Source organism: Phascolarctos cinereus, unplaced genomic scaffold (genome assembly GCF_003287225.1).
Source record: "Phascolarctos cinereus isolate Bilbo 61053 unplaced genomic scaffold, phaCin_HiC Scaffold_3;HRSCAF=262, whole genome shotgun sequence".
Classification (NCBI taxonomy): Eukaryota; Metazoa; Chordata; class Mammalia; order Diprotodontia; family Phascolarctidae; genus Phascolarctos; species Phascolarctos cinereus.
The window spans coordinates 85,499,995-85,520,798 of NW_027555736.1; the positions used below are offsets into that span (position 1 = coordinate 85,499,995).

The 20,804-nt window shown below is 38.7% G+C and overlaps 1 protein-coding gene across 1 annotated transcript; it reads right to left on the reverse strand.

Annotated features, from left to right (window-relative positions):
• Nucleotides 1-1,030: 1,030 nt before the first annotated feature.
• SPADH (spermadhesin family member) lies at nucleotides 1,031-20,642 on the reverse strand. Its single transcript, XM_020964141.2, has 7 exons — nucleotides 20,542-20,642; nucleotides 16,288-16,326; nucleotides 14,873-15,020; nucleotides 11,407-11,594; nucleotides 9,525-9,551; nucleotides 7,209-7,359; nucleotides 1,031-1,185 (listed from the first exon to the last, which is right to left on the reverse strand). The coding sequence occupies exons 1-7, from the start codon at nucleotides 20,639-20,641 to the stop codon at nucleotides 1,110-1,112; spliced, it is 729 nt and encodes a 242-aa protein (XP_020819800.2). The 5' UTR covers nucleotide 20,642; the 3' UTR covers nucleotides 1,031-1,109.
• Between the last annotated feature and the right edge of the window lie 162 nt (nucleotides 20,643-20,804).

The following is a 20,804-nucleotide window of genomic DNA, read 5'->3' on the forward strand; positions in this document are numbered from 1 at the left end:
TGTTAGGAGCCAAAGGCCCTGATCAGGTTCTTTATCAAACCAGTGGAAAATTGGTGGCCTGGGATGGCTTGCATGAAAGTCACTCTGTATGCCTATCTGAAATAATGGATTTTAAGGTTCTACCTTCATCTATCTGTAGAGAGTAGAGAAAACGGCTAAGGTTAGATAGTACTAGCCAGCACAACCTGTATTTTATGACTGGTAGTCAAAATAAAAGAGGAAACATTTGTTTTTGCCTTTAAGAGTGATTTACATTTTTTCTATATTACCTTCATCCACAGTTTAATCATTATGCAAGACTTTTCAGAAGGCCTTGAAATTATATGTAGAGATACGTATGTCATATATTTTACATTTATTGCAACTGAATTTCACTTCCTGGTTATATTCTCCTGAGATTAATGTTTAAATTAGTTTGCATTTTTGCATTTTGAGGAGAAATATTCATGAATAGGGGGGCATAGCAGTGGTAAGATCAGACAGGGGGCTCTTATAAGTGAGTTTGGTGAATAATCCTCATTGAAGGAATCCGAGAAGGGAGAAACAGTGGTGTATTGGAAACAACAATGAATATGGAATGGGGAAAGCTAGGTTCTTGACCCAATTCCATCATTTACTAGTCCTGTGACCTTTGGCAATATAGGATGTAGTGGAAAGAACATTGAAATTAGAATTAGAAGATCTGAGATTGCATCTTTGTTGGGATGTTTACTAGCTGTATAACCTTAGGCAAGTTGCTTAATTATTCCAAGACTTAGAGCTCACATCTGTTAAATGGATAATACATGTCTTATTTACCTCACAGAATTGTTGTATGAAAAGTGCTTTGTAAACCTTCTAATACTCCATAAATGTGAGCTACTATTTATTATTCACCTCACTCAGTCTCATGTGATGAAGTAGGACCCAATGTTCTCAGGAGTCCCTATGACCTCTGATGGTGTCTAATTCTAGAGTTCTGTGGCTTGATTGTACTGAGGTTTGATTGTACTTGAAGTTCATGATTTCTCACCTGTATGACAGTTCCACAACCATTAAATGGGATGCTGAATATTATGTATCTTGTGATGACTTCAGGCTCACAGGATGAGTTGTGCAAAAATATATTCTCAGCACTGTAACCTAGTGACTGCAGATATTGCTTGTTGACTGCTGCATACATCTGATCTTCTGTGCGTGACAGTGCTAGTGGAGAAGTAGTGGGGGGAGGATTGTATTATTACACAAGAGTCCTGAGTTCTAGTTTAAGCTCTGCTACTTGCTATTCATGTGGTCTTTGCCAAATCATTTAACCTCTCTGAGGTTCAATGACTGCATTGTCAAATGAGGACAGAAACATGAATCTGACTTACAGCATCTTTGTGAGGATTAGTTGGGGCCATGTGAGATTATTATGAGAGGGAACATAGCACAGTGGACAGAGATCTGGATTTGGAGTCAGAAGAAAAAAATTTGAACCCTGCCTCTTCTAATTACTACTTGTGAGACCTTAGACAAACTACGCGACCTCTCTGGGTCTCCATTTCCTCATATGTCAAATAAGGAGTTTGGAATAGATGCCCTTTAAGTTCTAGTAGAGGAAGCATGGAATAGTGAATAGAACACAAGACTTGAAGTCATGGAAGTTCAAATCCTGATTCAGATACTTGACTAACTGTGTGAACCTGAACAAGTCATTTAACTTCTCTTTGACTCAGTTTCCTCATTTGTGAAGTGAGGAAGTTAGACTCATTGACCTGAAGATCCCTTGTAGCTCTTAAATCTATGATGTTACGTATTTGAACAATCTTTGAAAATATACATTGTTTTAGAAATATAAGGAAAAATAAATCCACCACAAAGTGTGATCAAATAAAACCCAGAGGTTGCCTGATACCTGCTGGGAATGGTGGTTTGAGGGCCAGCTTTAGTGAGGTAAAGGTGGCTTAGATTTTTCTCACATTTTTTTAGAATCAGGAACACTGGACCTCAGTGATGGGCAAGTTTTCTCATTCAAGCAAGGCTGAAAGATATATCTCCAATGAGAAATACCAACCACTTCCAGATCTTTCAACGGTGCTGTTAGAAAAGGAAATTTCTACAGAGGCAAGGAATGGCTCCTTTGGATTGAGCGATAGAACAGAAATTTGGGTTGCAGCCTTATAGTCCTGAATGAGATGCTAAATTGCACCAAATACTTTATAAATCTGGATCTTGTCTTCAAAGCTAACAATAGTCACTTAGGTCAGAGATCCATTGTGAGGAGGAATCAGAAACAGATGATTGCAATGACTTTGCCGATATAGCACTGAGGAAATGGTAGGGCCTATCAGGCTAGTCCCCTACTCAATCTGGCCACATTCTCCTAGTCAGTCTAACCTCTGCTGGGATTTCCCTGAGGTCCTCATCTAGGTTTATGAAAGAATTAACAATGGCCACAAATGAATACATAACATGAATTCATGAAGCATCTGTGATTTCAATGGTATGCATAATTCCAGATATAGGAGCTCCTTACCCTGTTTCAGATCTAAATCCATATATACTTCAATAGATAAATTCTAGGGAGTTGCTATCATCTATAAAGCACACAAAGATTAGAAGATTTACTTAGAGCAAAACAACTTAGTAAGTATCAGAATCAGGATTCGAACCCAGGTCTTCCTGGCTCAAAGTCTAACAGTCTATCTACTGAGCCATACTGCCTACATAACATGAATATGGTTTATTCTGAGAAAGTGTGGCATTAATAGAAAAAGCTCTGAAAATTGTGTCAGAAGATCTGAGTTTCAATGCTGTCACTACTATTTGCTGGCTGTGGAATCCTGGGCAAATCACTTTGACTCTTCAGCCTAAATTAAATCATATGTAAAAAGAGGATAATAACACTTATGCTACTTATCTCACAGGATTGTTGTAAGGATCAAATGAGATAATATATGTAAACAACTCAGTAACTTTCAAGTGTTGTATAAGAACGAGCTGCTTTTGCTGTTATTTCAACTGAGTATTGTTTCTCTGAAGTTGAACACTTAAAATTCTCTCTCTCTCTTTCTCTCTCTCTCTCTCTCTCTCTCTCTCTCTCTCTCTCTCTCTCTCTCTCTCTCTCTCTCTCTCTCTCTTTCTCTTTCTCATTTCCTTTTTCATCTACCACCCAAATCTTCTAAGCCAAGAAAAAGGAAGATGTGCAATGTTAAGAATTTTGACTAAGCCTCAGATTGGTGAAAACTCCTCTAAACAAAGGCTAGATAAGGCTAGGTATGAACATGAATCATAAATGAGGTGGTTTTGTTTTGGGTTGTTGTTTTATCCTCTAGCACTTAGGCAACCTGAGATTGGTGGGGTAGGGAAGGAGTAGGGATGGGGATATAGAAACATGTTTTTTCCTTGCCTGTGTCATTATTATCCTGTGGAAGAGCAAAATAAGAAGCCTGGAATCCAGATTTGGTGACAAATGAGTCACTAGAAAATTGTACTTTCATCTTGTTGGAAGGAGACAAAAATGTCTCATTGGAAGCATCACAGAAACGCCCTAGCAGGTCAGATGAGCTCTGGGATCCATCAAAGATGTCAACATGGCTCGAAGAACAGTTAAGAGAGAGTTCATCCCTGGGAAATAGAAATTAAAATTGAGGTTATATCATCACTCAGGCATTTGGGACATTCATACATTAGGAGCCAATTTTTTCAAGAGAAATGATGTGGAGCATGGTGGTTCATGCCTGTAATCCCTGCTACTGGTGGAAGCTCATGTTGGTGGGTTGTTTGAGCTCAGGAGATCTGAACCACAATAAGGCTAAAGCTTATCAGGCACCAAACTGAGCAGGATGGTGGTGGTGGTGGTAAATGCCTGGTATATCATAGGTGCTAAATACTTTTGCATTTGTCACTGGGTTTTTTTAAATATATAATAATGCCTGATATTTATAAATGTAATTTTTCATTTAAAAAATCATTCACATAATTTGTCATGTATCCCTTAATGGCAACCCTTCAAGGTAGTATGAAACAGGTATTCTCATCCCCATTTTATAGAAAACAACCTAAGTCTCAGAGAAGTCAAGTGACTTTCCCAAGGTCACATAGCTAATAAGTGATAAAACCAGGATTCAAACTGAAGACTTGAATTAAAGATGCCAAATTCAATGAACTTTTTACTATACTACAGAGACACTCTCCCACATATCCTTGGTCACTATAATTGAGAAGTGGGAGATTTTCCTCTACTCCCTAGAACAACAGTTATCAACTTTTTGGTCTCAGGACTCCTAATTGCAATCAAAAATTATGAGGACCCACAAAAGTTTTTATTTAGTGGGTTATATCTCTGCATATTTTCAATATTAGAAATTGAAATATCTTGGTATTACCATGAAAGTAGTTTTGACCTAATGGTTCCCTTGAAAGGTCCTAGGGATCTCTAGGAGTCCACACCTTGAGAACCACTGCCCAAGAGAAAGATTTATGTTCTTTGGTGTCCAGCTCTTAAAAATAATGATTTGCCTTTTAAAAAAATCTAAATGCTTATTCTGGTGTCATACTCTTTAAAGAGCTCAACAGGAATATTTGGGGTTGTATCAAGATGTCACCAAAACAACTAATTGAAAATGTTAGGAACCCAATAAGTTTCTTTTGCATTATGTTGACACAAATGACTGATACTGTTTAGTGACTGGCCTCAAAAAAAGAAGATACCTCCCTTGACTCTTTGCAGAAGTGGGGTACCATGCATATGGAACACTGAATATAATGTGAGGTTTTTTTTGATATATTAGTTTTGCTGAACTTTTTTTCCTTCCTACTTTTTTTTTTTTAATTGTAAGGGATGGCTTTCTAGAAGGGGTGGGAGAGAAATGTAATGTAAATGATATGAAAGTAAGAGATGTCAATGAAAATTTACTTTGGAAAGAAATAATCAGATAATTTCAATTTAGAGTACAGGCAAAACAATAGAGCCCTCATCTCGCATGAGCTTGTCCTAGAAAATGAGACCATTGAGATTTTATGCTAGAGTTAAAACTTTACTACCTTACTTAGACTCTTGTTCTGATTTCCTCAAACCCATGCTATTTAAACTGCAAAACCATTCAGCAGAGCAGAGATGAATGGTGAAGTCACACTTTCCCTTAGTTCAATACTCATGTGGTCAGAATTCTTCTCCACCTCTTCCAGGACCTCAAAGATCCTAGGAATCTCACTCAATACTCAAAAACCAAGGCCATAATAATTCTTACAAAGGCAAGGGCTCCACTTTGGAGCCCTAAGAGTCCCAGCCAACCTTCTTCAGAAACATTCAGCAGCTATTATATTAGCCCTCACCTTAGAGAGAATGGGTATGGCCTTGTTTTTTGAACACTGAGTGAGATTCCTAGGAACTTTGAGGTCCTGGAGAAGGTGGAGTAGAAGAACCCTGACCACCCGAGTATTGAGCTCCAGAAAAGCTCATCTCTGCTCTGCTGAATGATTTTTCAATTTAAATAGTAGCATTGCTTTGAGGGAATCAGAGCATGAGTCTGAGTAAGGTAGTAGGGTTTTAACTCTAGCCCATGAGAGAAGAGGGCTCCGTTGTTTTGCCTGTACTCTATATTGAAATTATCTGATTTCTTTCCAAAGTAAATTTTTATTGACATCTTTTGTTTTATCATCACTTAATTTTTCACTGTATCTTTCTCCCACCCCCTTCTAGAAAGCCATCCTTCTAATAAAATAATAAAAAAAAGAGAAGGGAAAAAGTATTCAGCAAAACTAACCAATATATGAAAAAAAATCCACTTCTTCATAGTCTGTTAGAAGGAATATAACAACTCAGGTAGCTATAATATATGTCCTTACTTAAAATCTGTATTAGAGGGTTAAAAACCAAAGAACTATATGAAATCCAAGGAGGTAGGTTATTACCAACTGGGGTAATTAGGGTGGGTACCCTAGAGACCACATATTAATGAAGTACCCTACCTAGGCACAATGTGTCTAAAATTTCACCATTAGAGAGCCCTCCCTTGAGGAAGGGATTGACCTGTCAGAAGAATATACATTGTAATTAGCATGTTAACATTTCATTTAACAAATTCACTTCTATCTATCTCAGGAAGCCCTGGGGGCTCACTTATCTTCCCTCTTTTCACATGAGTACCTGCATCTTAGAAACTGGTTTCTAGTCTTCTCAAAGGGATGAGTCACAATCTCTTCTTTGTCCTTGTTCCTTCAAACTCTCTTCATCTCAGTCCACACTATCAGGCTGATAAATGGACAGTCTTGTAGGTGAAACAATGATAAAGTTTTGTAGCAAGGTTGAAATGCAGATAAGCTTTCAAGCAAGGCTCATGTAAATAGAAACTCTTACTTTTTAGAGTTCAAAAGATTTCTTTGAGCTTGGTAGGGGTAAGGGAAGGAATAACTTCTATTCTGTAACAAATCTTCTTACAGCTAAATGTCTTTGTGTTTTCTGTGTTATCAACTATAGCTTCTGATGACCTTACAAATGCAAGCTGTATAATTGTTATGATTATAATTGTTATTATCGTTATTTTGCCACAACATCCCGAGAGATAGACTAGTGCAGAAGACAGCACCAAGCTGGGAATCATCCGATCTGCTTTCTAATCCCAGCTCTCCACTAATTGGTTGCATGACTTTGGGCAAATTATTTCTGTCCAATAAAAATCATAGGACCATAGATTTTGGGCTAAAAGGGACTTTTGAGGTCATTTGACCCAATTCATTTAAAAATGGAGAAATCTGACACCCAAAGAGGATAAATTACTTGCCCAAGGTCATAGGTTATACATAACAGACAAAACAGAATTTGAACAAGGTTCTCTGACTCCAAATCCAGCACTCTCCCACGTTGCTCCTCAAACCTTAGATGACCTCTAAGGTTTGTTTCCAGCTCTAACAATCTGTTAATCAGTGAAAGCAGGAAAGGGTACATAAAGAGAATTTAGGGGTGCTGAGAGCAATTCAGCAGGTTTCACAGTTTTGTGGAGGGTTATAATTCCATATGGCAAAAGGCAACTAAAATCTGATTTTCCCATTTGGCCAGTTTTAGTCTTATACCTCCCATATCAGCGTTATAAAGGGATTGGAGCTTCCACATGAATAACCTAGGTAGGACAATGAAATGCAAAACCTAATTTTCCAGATCTGATGGAAATAAAGACCCAACAAACCAATTAGGTAAAGATGGACTGAGAGTTTTCTTAATATCAACAATCCAGTTGTCTTCTTACTCGAATGTTTTCAGGGTAAGGCTTATCTGGTAGGTCTTTGGCACTTTGATCTCCCAGACACATTGCACACTGTGTGGATAGTTTTCCAGATACAATGGGCCAGAAAATGTCCCTTTGGGCTGGATAAGTAGACCTCCACAAGGTAGAGCAGCTACAAAGGGAGGAAAAAAGGACCAGTTGACAACATGGTCAAGTTGAAAGAGTCAAGACACTTGGGCTTAAGTCCTGACTCCATCACTGTCTGTGAGAGCTTAGACAAGTTACCTCTTGGGGCTTTGCTTTCCTCATACATAAAATGAGAGTTGTTACCAGTAAAGCATTTTTAAAAATTAAATAAAGTGAGAGTTGGAGAGGTCCTTTGTAGTTGTAAGATTGCCTGATCTATGCATTTGTTTGGAGTTCTACTCCTAGTTTCTCCATACCTCTTATTCTGTCCTTTTTTCTTACCCAATTTTGACCAGAGTAATACTCTGACTGAAATTTGTTGTTTGGATGGACTGACAGAACATTGTTTATTAATATCTGCAGATGACTGCTTTACCTCTACCATCGACCTCTTGAGTAACATCTACAAAGTCTAATTTAAAGGAGAGTCAGGATTTAACCCCTGTTAATCTGAATGATTTAGTCCAAATAATCACAAAATCATAGAATATTCAAGCTAAAGGGCATCTCATACCAACTAGTTCAACCCTCTTATTTGATGTAAAAAGAAGATGAGGAGTGAAATGACTAAGGTCTAAGGTCATGTAGCTAGTAAGTGGCAAGGCTAAGGACCTCAATTATGGTCCCTTGCCTCCAAGGAATTCCATCACACTATGCAGTCTCTACAACAATACTGTTGATACTATACTGTACTGTACTGTATTGTATTATACTCTATGTAATATAATACTACCTTAATATGTACATTTATACATACCTCAAATGGGGTCACAGAGAGTCTGACATGACTGAATGATTGAATGACTGAACAACAACAATAATATATTGTGTGAACATATCTACAAACATACATATTTATATATGTATATATATATACATATACATACATACACATATGGATAAATGGATGGATGGATGAATGGATAGATAGATAGATAGATAGATAGATAGATAGATAGATAGATAGATACCAATCACATATTTACTAAACCATTTCCACATCTGTTTAGCAGGGAAGGAATATGGAATGGTGGATAGAGAACTATTCCTGGAAGACCTGAATTCATGGCCTGCGTGGTAGCTATTACCTTAGGTAAGTCACTTAGCCCCCCAATACCCCTAGTCCACTCTCTAAGACTCTAAGTTGGAGAACAGCACCAATCTGCATTGGTTAAAGAATTTCTGTGTTGGAATTTCCCTAACAAATGAAATCACAGGTCTTGTCCAAATAAACTTGTAAAGTAGATGTTATGATTCCGACTTTATAGATGAGGAAACTTAGTCCCAGAGAAGTTAATAGCAATAACCAACATTTATAAAGCGTTTTGAAATTTTTCCAAACACCTTACATCCATTTTCTCATTTGATTTTCACAGAAGCCTTGGGAAGGAGGCACTACAGATCCTACTATCCCCATTTTTATAGAAAAGGAAAGTATCACTCACAAAGGATAATTTGCCACATCTTGTATGTGTCAGAAGCAAGATTTAAACTCAGAATTTACTAATTTCACGCTAAACACTCTATTAGTCATTCTTAATGATATGCCTAAGGCTAACATAGCTAGGTATGTCTAGGGACAACTAGGTGGTACATTGGAGAGAGTGCAGGGCCTAGAGTCAGAAAGACTCATTTTTCTGAGTTCAAATCTGGCCTCAGATACTTACTAGCTGTGTGACCCTGGGTAAGGCATTTCCTGTTTACCTCAGTTTCCTCATGTGTAAAATAATTTGGAGAAGGAAATGGCAAACCACTCCAGTATCTTTCCCGAAAAAAAAAATCCTCTATGGGGTCACAAAGAATTGGACATGACTGAAAAATGATTAAATAACAATAACAAGGCTACTGAAGTAGTAACTAATGGCTGGGCCTTCCTAGAATCAAGGTTCCTTTAATCCCAAGACTGGCACCATCCTGCCATCTACTTGCCCTAATTTAATAGCATTGAGTGCTAGCTCTAAAATTAGAAAGAGAGGAAAGAGACAAGAGCCCAAGACATAGCAACTAGAAAATAAAACAACTGAGATTATTGACACTATTATTATATCCTTCTGAAACCCTCTTTCCTTCATCCACAAAGATCACCAGAAACCCACAAACAACTCCCCTATCATGGCATGGTTTTGACTCAAGAAAAGAAGCATTACTTACTTGTTGGCACTGTGATTGATGTAGGAGCTGGAAGATCAGAACAACAGGAAAAGTCAATATTAAGATTTAGATTATTCTTATTCATGAAAAATGTCAGTGAGCTTTACACAAGATTTTAAGGCCTCAGATTGTGGTAGCCTTGGAATAAGGAAGGATGTACATATGCAATGCTCACCTTTCCTTCATGTAACCAGATACCATACATATCCAAGTTTCTGTTCAGGCCATGCCTCCACTTTCTATATTCCAGAGTACCCATCATTGGCATGCTTTGTCTCTCCCTGAGTCCCATTCCATTCTCTTTGCTATATTTCTTACTCTTCATTTTGCTCTCCTTGTCCAGAAGCAGATTAGATAGATAAGATAGATAGATAGATAGATAGATAGATAGATAGATAGATAGATAGATAGAGATTTAGAGTTGTAACTGACCTTATAGAAAACTGAGAAGGTTTAAGAGACTTTTTCAATGTCATGTAACAGTAAAGTTGGGATCTGAACCCACATCTTTTCACTCCAAATCCAGCATTCTTTTTTTTTAACCATCCTATAATATTTGGCCTATATAGGCTTAACCAAAATTAATCCTTGGGAGAATCTATAAAGAACCAGGGAGATGGTTCTCTTTTTTTCTGCTCTCAGTACTGCCCAGACATGCCATTGAATGTTTGACTTGGCACTTCTGATCATTTGTCTTGTCTGAAATTCCATTCTCCTTCTATGGATGTCTAAAGCCTATCAATCTTTAAGTGCATGCACAATTGCCACCTCCTCCGTGAAGCCTTCCTTGACTCATGATTTTCTTTTCCTTTTGGAATAGAAACTATTGCATGTCCTTGACATATATATGTGTATACACACACACACACACACACACACACACACACACACACATATATATATATAATATACACATATATATGAAAACAATGATGACATGACATTCTTGGGCCATCATCCTTCAGGATCAGAATCTCAGCATTTTAAGGGATCTAAAGGTAATGTAGTCTAACATATACTTCAAACAGCAATACTCCCTGTAATACCCCCAGCATGTGGCTACCCAGTCTGTACTCCAGGACTTTCACAGATGAGAACTCATTGCTAAAGAAGGAAATTCATTCAAGTTCTAATTGTTGGTGACTCTTTCCTTATATCAACACCAAATTGTATTGTTAGTCACCTTTACGTATGTATACCTTAGTTCCCCAACCACACCATAAGCTTCTTATTGACAACTTCAAGTATCAGGCTATTTCTGTATCCCTCACATTGATTAGCAGCTCACAGGCACTTGGTAAATATTTGTCAAATTAATGAATATGTGTTCCCTGGCCCACAAGACAGATTTGGGGTTTAGGAGTAACTTTTAGCCACAGAATGTGATACACACATACACACACACACACACACACATATATACATATATATATATGCATGCATATATGTACACATATTTATATACATATGCACACGTGTGTATACATATTTATATAACATTCATGCATTCCAAAGAGCTTATTATATGGTTAGACATTTCCTTTTAACAAAATTATAGGAGTGTGTACAAACATCTGAATGGAGTATGAAATCTGGGGAAAAAGACACCCACCAAGGCTATAACACACCAAACATCTGGACATTAAAAAACACCTTAATACTGAGCCAAATATTTTACTTTTGAATGTTGATATCCTATAGAAGAAGACTTCTTCCCTTCCCCTTCTTTTCATTCTGGGAGTCGAAGAGCCTCCTAACTTAATCCAGAACATTAATTGCTTGGTCTATATTTCTGAATTGCTGAACACAGAAATGAATGCACTTCTCATGCAGTAGTATTGTCCTAGGTGATAGGAGTCATCTGAGGCTCACCCACACTTACCTTCCAGCTCAGCGTAGTAATAGCCATCAAACCAAGTAGAGGACTGGCTCGAATTTCTAGAGAACACAACGGTCATGATGTTTGAAGAGGACTGGTAGGTGAGGTAGAATCCATTGCATACTTTCCCCAAAGAACGAGAAGTTGGGGTCCCATCAAGTACTTCAACATATTCAGTGGAGCAGCGTAAACTGAATGTGAAGGTAAAAAAATACATATAGTCTGTCTAATGTCATTCTCCTTGAAAATATGTTTTTCTGTCTACTAGAAGACCACGAGAGAGATAACCAAGCACCCTGAGCCCAATAATGTGGAAACGGCAATGCCCAAAACTACAAGTCTAATTTCTAGCCTAACTTATGTTGCCATCACTCCAGGAAGCAACTCCAGGGCAGATACACCTTGGAAACAGCCCCTGCCTCCCCAGCAGCCTCAGCTAACAATGACCTGGAAGAGAAATTTTGTGCCACCAAAAGTCTTGGCACTAATAAGGGGTTCCACATCAAAAATGGATATGGCTTTATGAGTGTGAAGTACTGTGCTAGGTACCAGAAAAAAATGCAATTCAGATACAGTCCCTGCCCTCGTCAAAGGCAGGCCAGCTCAAGAGATTTGATTCTCAAGTCAATTTGTAGATATGTTCTCATTATTCAACCACTGTATTAACATCACTATAGAGAGAACAATATAATGAATAACCCCCAAATCATTTCTATCTGGCATTACAGCGTATATCACTGGAACGTATTATGTAGAGCTTGAAAATATCCTAAGAAGTCACCCAATCTAAACTCCTCACTGATCAGACTGGGGAGCTGAGAGACAAAGATGCTAGCTAGATAATGGGCTCAAAGTCATGCAAACTAGTAAGCAGCAAAGTTAGAATTAGAAACCGCAACTTCCCCACTTTTGTTTCCAAGTAATGAATAATATTGGCCAATCACTGTTAATTATCTAAAGACACAATACATACACATACATACCACATGCATATATACATATATTAGCCACAGACATGTACATTATAGATACATACACCACACAATGCACATATATACATATACATACATAACCACATACACATATTATCTTCATGTACACACATAAACACAAATACACACCATACACACATATGTGTGTGTGTGTGTGTGTGTGTATACCACAGAGGAGAGAGAAGGAGGACATCTCAACCTAGATTTGTGATTTTATTGATGTGAGGCACTCCCTTAGTGGAAGCTCCCTCCACCAATCTTCTGTAACTTAGGGTCTTAGAGAGCTGCTTGGGAGCACTGAGAATTTATGACATGAATACAAATTTAGCATGTGTCAGAAGCAGCACTTCAGCCTAAGTCTTCCTGATTACAAGACCAACCCTCTATTCATTACACCACATTGTTTCTCTCCATATACATGAATAAGAATAAATAATTGTTATTGATAATATGGTACAATCTTTTATTGGTTTAGAGCTTCCATTAATTTCAAAAGGTTTTCACATAAATTATCCCATTATTTCCCTACTATAACCCTATGAAGTAATGACTGTTACTCACATTTGACAGACGAGAAAGCAAAGGCCCAGAGAAATTATAATGTTCTCAACATTCAAAAACTACATCAGTTACAAAATGGGCTAGAGCCCAGGTCTCCTGGCTCTTAGATCTGCTATAATATACTGCCTCAGTAAGAAAATTTTACTGAATGATTTGGCTTAAGGAGTAAAAGAGGCAAGAATTAAAATAGCTTCTTGAGGGATACGTCAGCTTTTATTGACTAGTTTTACCCACCTATGCATTTTCTGTGAGCATAATTGTCTTCAAACTGCCTCATTTTATCCTCAGAGATTTTTGCATCCCTCCTCAATATTTTCCCACCTGGGAGTCATTGATTGAAACTGTAGTTCTTTGTATATTGTCTCCTCCCTTTAGACAGTGAGCTCCTTGAGAGCAAGGACTGTCATTTGCCTTTCCATGTATCCTCAGAACTTTTAGAACAGTGTTTGGCACATAGTAGAAACTTAATAAATGATCTTTGACTGAGTTACTGACTCCTCCTATCACAGTTTGAAAATGACCATAATCATTTTCTAATGGACAAAATAAGGTACAGTAGTAGGAGGCTCTTTCTGGGCTTCAGAGACTCTAGAATCATAAACTCTTACAGATGGAAGGGGCCCTCTGGGCCAGCTAGACCAATCTCTTCCCTAAAGAAGGAATCTATTGTATCCCTAACCTGAGGATTCATCTAGCCTCAGCATGAACACTTTCAGAAATGGATAATTTACCCCTTATCAAAAAGACCATATTTTGTTTGGGATAACAAAGATGTTAAGGTGTTTGGTGTTTTCCTCTGTCACAAGCCAAAATCTCCTCCATAAAACAATAAAGGCGTGATGTAACAAAGTCCAGACTTCAGGTGAATGCTGACTGGTAGTCCAGTGCTCTGCAGATCTAAGTAGCTCATAAACATTATTTTAAAGGGAAGATGAAGGCAAAGGAGAACCATTTCAGAAAATCTATTTATTCAACATGAGCACACAGACAAGGCAACACTGTGAAGTAGACCTTGGTTGCACCTTGTCCTTCCCTCATCAGTGTTTCTCTCTCTCTCTCTCTCTCTCTCTCTCTCTCTCTCTCTCTCTCTCTCTCTCTCTCTCTCTCTCTCTCTCTGTCTCTCTCTCTCTCTCTCTAAGGTAATTGGAATTAAGTGACTTGTCCAGAGTCACACAGCTAGTAAGTGTTATGTGTCTGAGGCTGTATTTGAACTCAGGTCCTCCTGATTCTGGGGCCACTGCTCTATCCACTGCACCATCTAGCTGTCTCCATCAGTGCTCTCTTGATTCCCTTTTCACCAACCCAAACATCCTCCTATGCTCTGGATTATCTCCAGCTACCTCATATTAATTCTCCATCACTCTGTCTCCTCTTTCTCCAAGTCCATTTCCTGATCATACATTACATCAAACAAAGGAGAGCAGTATGGTATTGTGAAAAGAAAACTGGGCTTGGAGTCAGGAGACTGATTCAAGTCCTGACTCTGCCACTTACTATCACTATGATCAAAGACAAGTTGCTTAAAATCTTTGAGCCTCAGTTTCCACTTTTATAAACTGGAGCTAGTAATACTTTCATAAACTGCCTTCTCTGGTTGTTGTGAGGAAATTCCAGCTTTCAGGCTGTGTGTAATCATGCAACACCTTAATTCAATCCAAATGCAAATACCTCTGGCAGATATTAGAAATTTCAGTCCCCACAGCAGGTCAAGGGGGCCTGTTGAGCTCCCTCAACTCATGCCATCCAGACAGCTACTTATTCCTGGCATATATCCTGGTCCTACCTATGGGAGAGGTAGACATTTGGCTCTAGTACTAAGGCTAATGGATAAAGCTTATGAAAGATATAGTAATGCGTCTCTACACATTGGAAGTATAAGAAAAGATTCTATGGAAAATGAAATCCGTAGTACTTACTTGAGGTGAGGAAAAGCCAGTGAGACTCTGTGAGAGAATGCCACTTGGATGTACCAGATACACTTGAAGGGCACTGACTGTGTAGGTCCCTTGGGGCTGGAGAATTTCCCCGAAGGCTTTGTGAGAATTCCACCACAGACAGGTGATGCTAAAAACAAAACAAAAATATGAGAAGGTGGTGGAAAGGTGGGCTTTCCATCCATGATACACATTGGAAATATTTTTCCATTCCCCAGTATTGTTCAGGATACCTTCAGGGATTTAGGTATCTTTACAAATAAGGGATTAAAAAATGATTCATATCAGGAGAAAATGAATGTATCAGTCACGTGAAAGAATGCTCCAAATAATAACAAATTAAAATTAAAAACTTCTGAGATCTCCCAAATACCCATCAGATTGGCAAAAATAACAAAATCAGTCAGTGGATAAAGATTTATTAAGCACCTACTGTGTGCTAGGTGCTGTACTAAGGGCTGGGGATAGAAAAAGAGGCAAAACACAGTACCTGTCCTGAAGGAGCTAACCATCTCATAGGAGAACAACCAACCGACAGATATGTAAGAAAAAAACCCCAACCCATGTACAGGATAAACAGGAGATTGTTAAGGGAGAGAAGGCACTTGACTTGAGGGGCTGAAAAAGGTTTACTGTGGATTGTATTTTAGTTAGGACTTAAGGTTTGTAGAAGTGGTGGTGGAGATGAGGAGGAAGAATATTGCCAGCATGGGGAACAGCCAGGGAAACTGCCTGTGGCTGAGCATGGATGGTTCTTTCAGGATAAATTTCAAGTGTTAGACCCTCCAAGAGAACTAACCTGCTGGGCAAACAACAACCTTCTCTATTTTTCACCCCCCCAAAAAAAGTGTTCTATTACCCTTATTTACCTAAGGATATTAGAAGTCAATAGTCATCAGCTAGAGTTTCCTTCTGTCTGACCCAAAGCCCTCAGGCTGTAAATTTAACCTATTTCTTGTTCTCGTCTGTGTCTTTTCACATTCTTTAAGATTATTATGAATGTCAGTTCTCGCTGAGATTTTTCTCAGCAGCTCTTTAAGAGGCATGTGCATAGTTTACCTTGTACCTTTTCAGCAGAGTTTGAGAGCTATACTAGGGATCATCCACACCTAAGACCAGGAGTGACATCTTCCAGGAAAGTTGAGTATGAGATAAGGTAAATATTTACATTCAGGTGTGCATTCAAAACTGGACAGAAAGTAAAATGAGGCCATAGTCACCAAATGTGGAATATCCCGTAGTGGTTTTTGGCACCTAGCGGCCCAGCGAGAAACATTTCCTCTGGGAAGCTAATTCCAGCTATACATAATTCTCTTATTAGGGGACTTGCATATGACATGAAAATGAGAAATATATAATAAAAACATGGCACCCAAAAGGGCTGAGATGATGCTCACCAATCCTTGTTGTCTCTGATGAGACAGTCCACACAATGCCTATTGATAGAAACAGATGGAGATTAGGTACCACTCTATGGTTTATATGTTTTAGAAATCCATGTCTATCCAAGACTATATATCTATATGGAAAGAAATCACATCTTTATAGTTGGGAGGGGGGTTGGTATCTGAAGGAAAGGGGCAGCAAGGTGGCCAGTGGATAGGGCACTGGGCTAGAGTCAGGAAGACCTGAAGACAAATCCACCTTTAGACACATACTAGCCACATTACTCTAGGCAAGTCACATAATTCTCTTTGCCTCAGTTTTCTTATCTATAAAATAACCTGGAGAAGGAAATGGGAAACCACTACAGTATCTTTGCCAATAAAACCCCAAATGGGGTCACAAAGAGTCAGATGTGACTGAACTACAACTGAACAACAGCATCTGAAGGAAAAATATTTTCTATTTCTCATTTTCAGGGAAAAGGTCAAAACCACTTAAATAAGTTAGCATTTTGCTCACTAAGGTTTTGGGGAGTCATTTATTAACCTCAACATGTATCGTAACTCATGCTCTTTGCATTGTCTTGCCTGATAATTTGATCAGGTGTTTTCTGTTCTATCATATTAATTTCAGAGATCACAGGACACCCAGAGTTTGAAAGAATTGTGGAGGCCACAAATGCAACCCACACCTAAACAAGAGTCCCCTCAATGATGTCCTCAAGAAATAGTCATTCAACCTTTGCTTGTGTTGAGGAAACCAATTACCTCCAGAAGCAGATCATTTCTCTTTTGAATTGCTCTCTAATAGTCAGGGTATTTTTCTTTCTATTGAACTGAAACCGGCTTCTTTGCAATTTCTTCCCACTATTCTGAGTTGTGCTTTCTAGGGCCAAGGAGAACAAGTCTTATCCTTTTTCTGTGCGATAGCCTTTAAATATTTGAAGACAACTAACAAACCCCTTTCTCCAAAAAAAATCTTTTTCATCTCTTTTAAACTATCTTCATATAAAATGAGCTTGAGGTCCCTCTCTCTACTGGCTGCTGTCCTCCAGACACTCACCAGTTTACCACTGGCATTTTTTTAGACTGACTCTCCCTATCTTCCAGGTTGGAAGTGAAGGGATCACTCATGGAGTCATCCCACTACAGAGCAGTACATGAGCTTTATTCTGACCCAGGCCAGTTTGCCCTTCTTTAGGCATCCTTGTGGTCCCCAGATCCTAGGGAGTTGTCATATTAATGCCAGCCAATGTAGACACCTAATCAACTTTAGCCCACTATAGTTCAGACCTCCAAAATTGATTAGATTTGCCAGCCTCAGATTCCCTGATTGCAGGGATTACAACAGGCACCTATCACTGCACCCAGCTCATTGTCTTTCTCAAAAGGTGGTTCCCAGAACAAAATTCATTACTCTTGCTGTAGTCCAAGCACAGCAGAGTTGAATGGGTCTCATGACTTGAACCCATCCAAAGCAGTTTTCTTACTTTCTCCTTACTTTTGTATTAGACATGTTTGTCCTATCCTTTCCAGTCCATTACCATTCACCTTGGCAGAGGAAACATGAGCAAAATACAAATTAAACAGGTCTGTTATATGAACCAAGTGAAATAATGTGTGAAACTTTTTTTGTCGGAGGAATGTACTTTTCCAAGAAACTGTCAGCACTCAGTTTCATAAGCACAACATAGTCCTTTCCCTAACCAGGCAGACACGATGGAAATTAATCTATTTCCCTTTTAAGAAACATCACCGTGGCCTTTTACTAACAATGCACTGACTTTTGACATGACTGGATTTACCTTGTCATGGGTCAATACAGATAATAATAGTTGAGGGTTGGTAACCTGCATTTGTATATGTTATCTCATGCTTCTTCACCAAGGCAAGTCCACTGAGTGATAAAATACAAAGCACTTTGAAATAATTGAATGATAACCAAGGGCAACTTGATACTAAGTTCTTTGTTTTAGAGCTTAGCAGCCAGCTTTCTTTTTACTCCAGTGACTACAAGGTAGCCAGAAAAGTCATGCTTTAGTTCCCCCCCTTACTCAATACGTATTGGTTATTCTTTTAGAAAAGTAAAAAAGCTCCAAATAGCAAATCCAAGGAAATGTCAAATGTATTTATGCCTCCAGCAATACTCTCAGATTTACCTTAATCTCTAACTTCAAGATTCCAGTGATTGCATTGATTGGGACTTCATGGTTTGGTTTTAATTAGTGATAGACTTCTGGGAATGAATTAGTGACCTTTGAGGCAAAGACTAGGGCGGAAATTAGAGGATTAGTGAATAACTAGAACAAAGAGGACAGCATTCTCACATGATATGGTTCAGTAGCCAGACCTGAACAGTCAGACCTGTGGTCTAAGACACTGCTACTTGTTTTCCTTTTATTGATATAATAAGAATAATAGTGCCTATTCTGCTGAGCTCACAGTAACTTGTGAGGCTTAACTAAGGTGTTGTTGAGTCGTTTCAGACGCGTCCAACTCTTCATGACCCCATTAGGGGTTTTCTTAGTAAAAATACTGGAGTGATTCACCATTTCATCCAGCTCATTTTACAGATGAGGAAACTAAGGCAAACAGGGCTAAGCAACTTGCCCAGGGTCACACAGCTACTATGTGTCTGAGACTGGGCTTGAGCTCAGGTTCTCTTGACTCCAAGGCTGGTGCTCTATCCATCATGTACCTCTCAGCCCCCAAATAAGATGACTTTGTTGAAAGTTCTCAAGTGGAAGCCTGTAGAAATAGATGAGATTTCTAGACAGCAGCAGTAATGCTTATGGTATAGTCAAGGAATACAAAAGGTTTAAATCAAGATGATGAGAAACCGAGGCAATCCCCATCAGAAATCCTCTGCCTAACACTTTTGATGCAGTAGAGACTCTGAGTACTTGTTGATTTGAACAGATTTGGCTTGCTTCTGCCTTGTCTTGTGTTTTCTGTGTTTCTATCTGCCTCTTCGTCTGTATGTCTTCTGAGCACACTCTGGTTTTCTTTCTTTCTCATTCTGATCAACCTTTCTACTGATACCAACAGAACATACAAAATACAGAAAGTAACCCTAAGTCCCTTGAGACATACATTAACTTTCTGTAAGAACAGGAATCCTGTAGCAAGTCTAAAGGATTTCTAGATATTGAATCAGGAGTTTGGGCACCCATATGAGCATAGTGTATATTCCAGGGCCTTTCAAGTTTATCTAGAAACTAGAAAGACAGCACAGTGTATATAGTACAAGGGCTCTGGATTTGGGAGCAATGGATCTGTGTTCAAATCCTAGCTCTGGCATTTGTGAGCTTGACCAAGGCATCTAATCTTTCTAAACCTCAGTATCTTCATATGTAAAATAATGACAATAATACTTGTACTACTTACCTCACAAGAAGTTGCTAAGTGGGAAATGTTTTATAAATCTTGAAATGCTTTAGAAATGTGATTTCTTATTATAAACAAGCCTTAAGAGGTTGGAAGAACAAACAACATTCCCCCTGACCTGCCTAATGATACCAGATGTTTGTTGCACATGAGATAGTTTCCTATTTTTATCAGGCTGAAAACCAGGACCTGTCACTCTTCTCCCACTCCTTTCCAAATGCCTGTGGAGCAAAGGTATCAAACTCACAGCCCACTGGCCTTGTGGTCCAGCAAAACTCTTGAGTGCAGACCAAGCCAGATTAAAATATAAATGGGAGATGTTTAACAAAATAAATAACTAATACATACAATACAACCTAAGGTTTTCTAAGTCAATATGTGGCCTGCAGGGAACCATTTCTATTTTAGCTTGACACCACTGCTGTGGGACATACATGAGACAGAGTACATGGAACATCCCACAAAATGTTTACCGTTTGTTCTGAGTTCTATAGGTGATCTGCCATATTCAATGTATCTTTGGCACTATGTATAAGAAGATGTGTTGTTTGTTGGAATTGATCGCAGAAGCACAGAGACACCTGAGACCGTGTAGTCCAACCCATGAACAAAAACAAACTTCACAATATTGCCAACAAGTGATCATCTTGTCTCTACTTAAGGACCTCCACTGAAGGGGATCCCACTATCTACCAAGCCAGCCCATTTCCCTTTTGGAGAGCAATGACTGTTGGGAAATTCTGATCTACATTGACCCTAAATCTGCCTCTTGGAAATAGCTTAGAGAAGAGCTACGTGTGTTCTTTATCAATAGGCAAGATCTTCTAACTTTCAGTCAGGGAATTAAAAGAACAGAAATCAGGTGAGAATGGAACATACCTGCACTCAAAAGGAGGGTCCAGATGAAGCCCATTGACCTTTCCATTCTAAATAAAGATCCTGTCGGCCCAGCCTGAAGAGTGAGCATTGAAGTATGCATGCTGAGGGCTATATAGTGACATGACCTGAAATATGATCTTTTCTTTATCCCTGGGGAAAAGGAAATATAAATTCTTCATAACATGTCTTTGAGTTAATTTAGTTGCCACGCTGTTCCATCAGTGAATCTTTTCACCTAGACTGAAATAATGGCCCATTTGCTT

Excerpts from the sequence above, each read along its gene's own strand:
- SPADH (XM_020964141.2), bottom strand. The coding sequence starts at position 20,641 with ATGCATACTTCAATGCTCACTCTTCAGGCTGGGCCGACAGGATCTTTA. Across the intron at positions 9,552-11,406 it reads TTACTACGCTGAGCTGGAAG|CTCCTACATCAATCACAGTG; the intron begins GTAAGTGTGGGT and ends CTGATCTTCCAG. Across the intron at positions 1,186-7,208 it reads CTTACCCTGAAAACATTCGA|CACTGTCACGCACAGAAGAT; the intron begins GTAAGAAGACAA and ends CTTCTCCACTAG.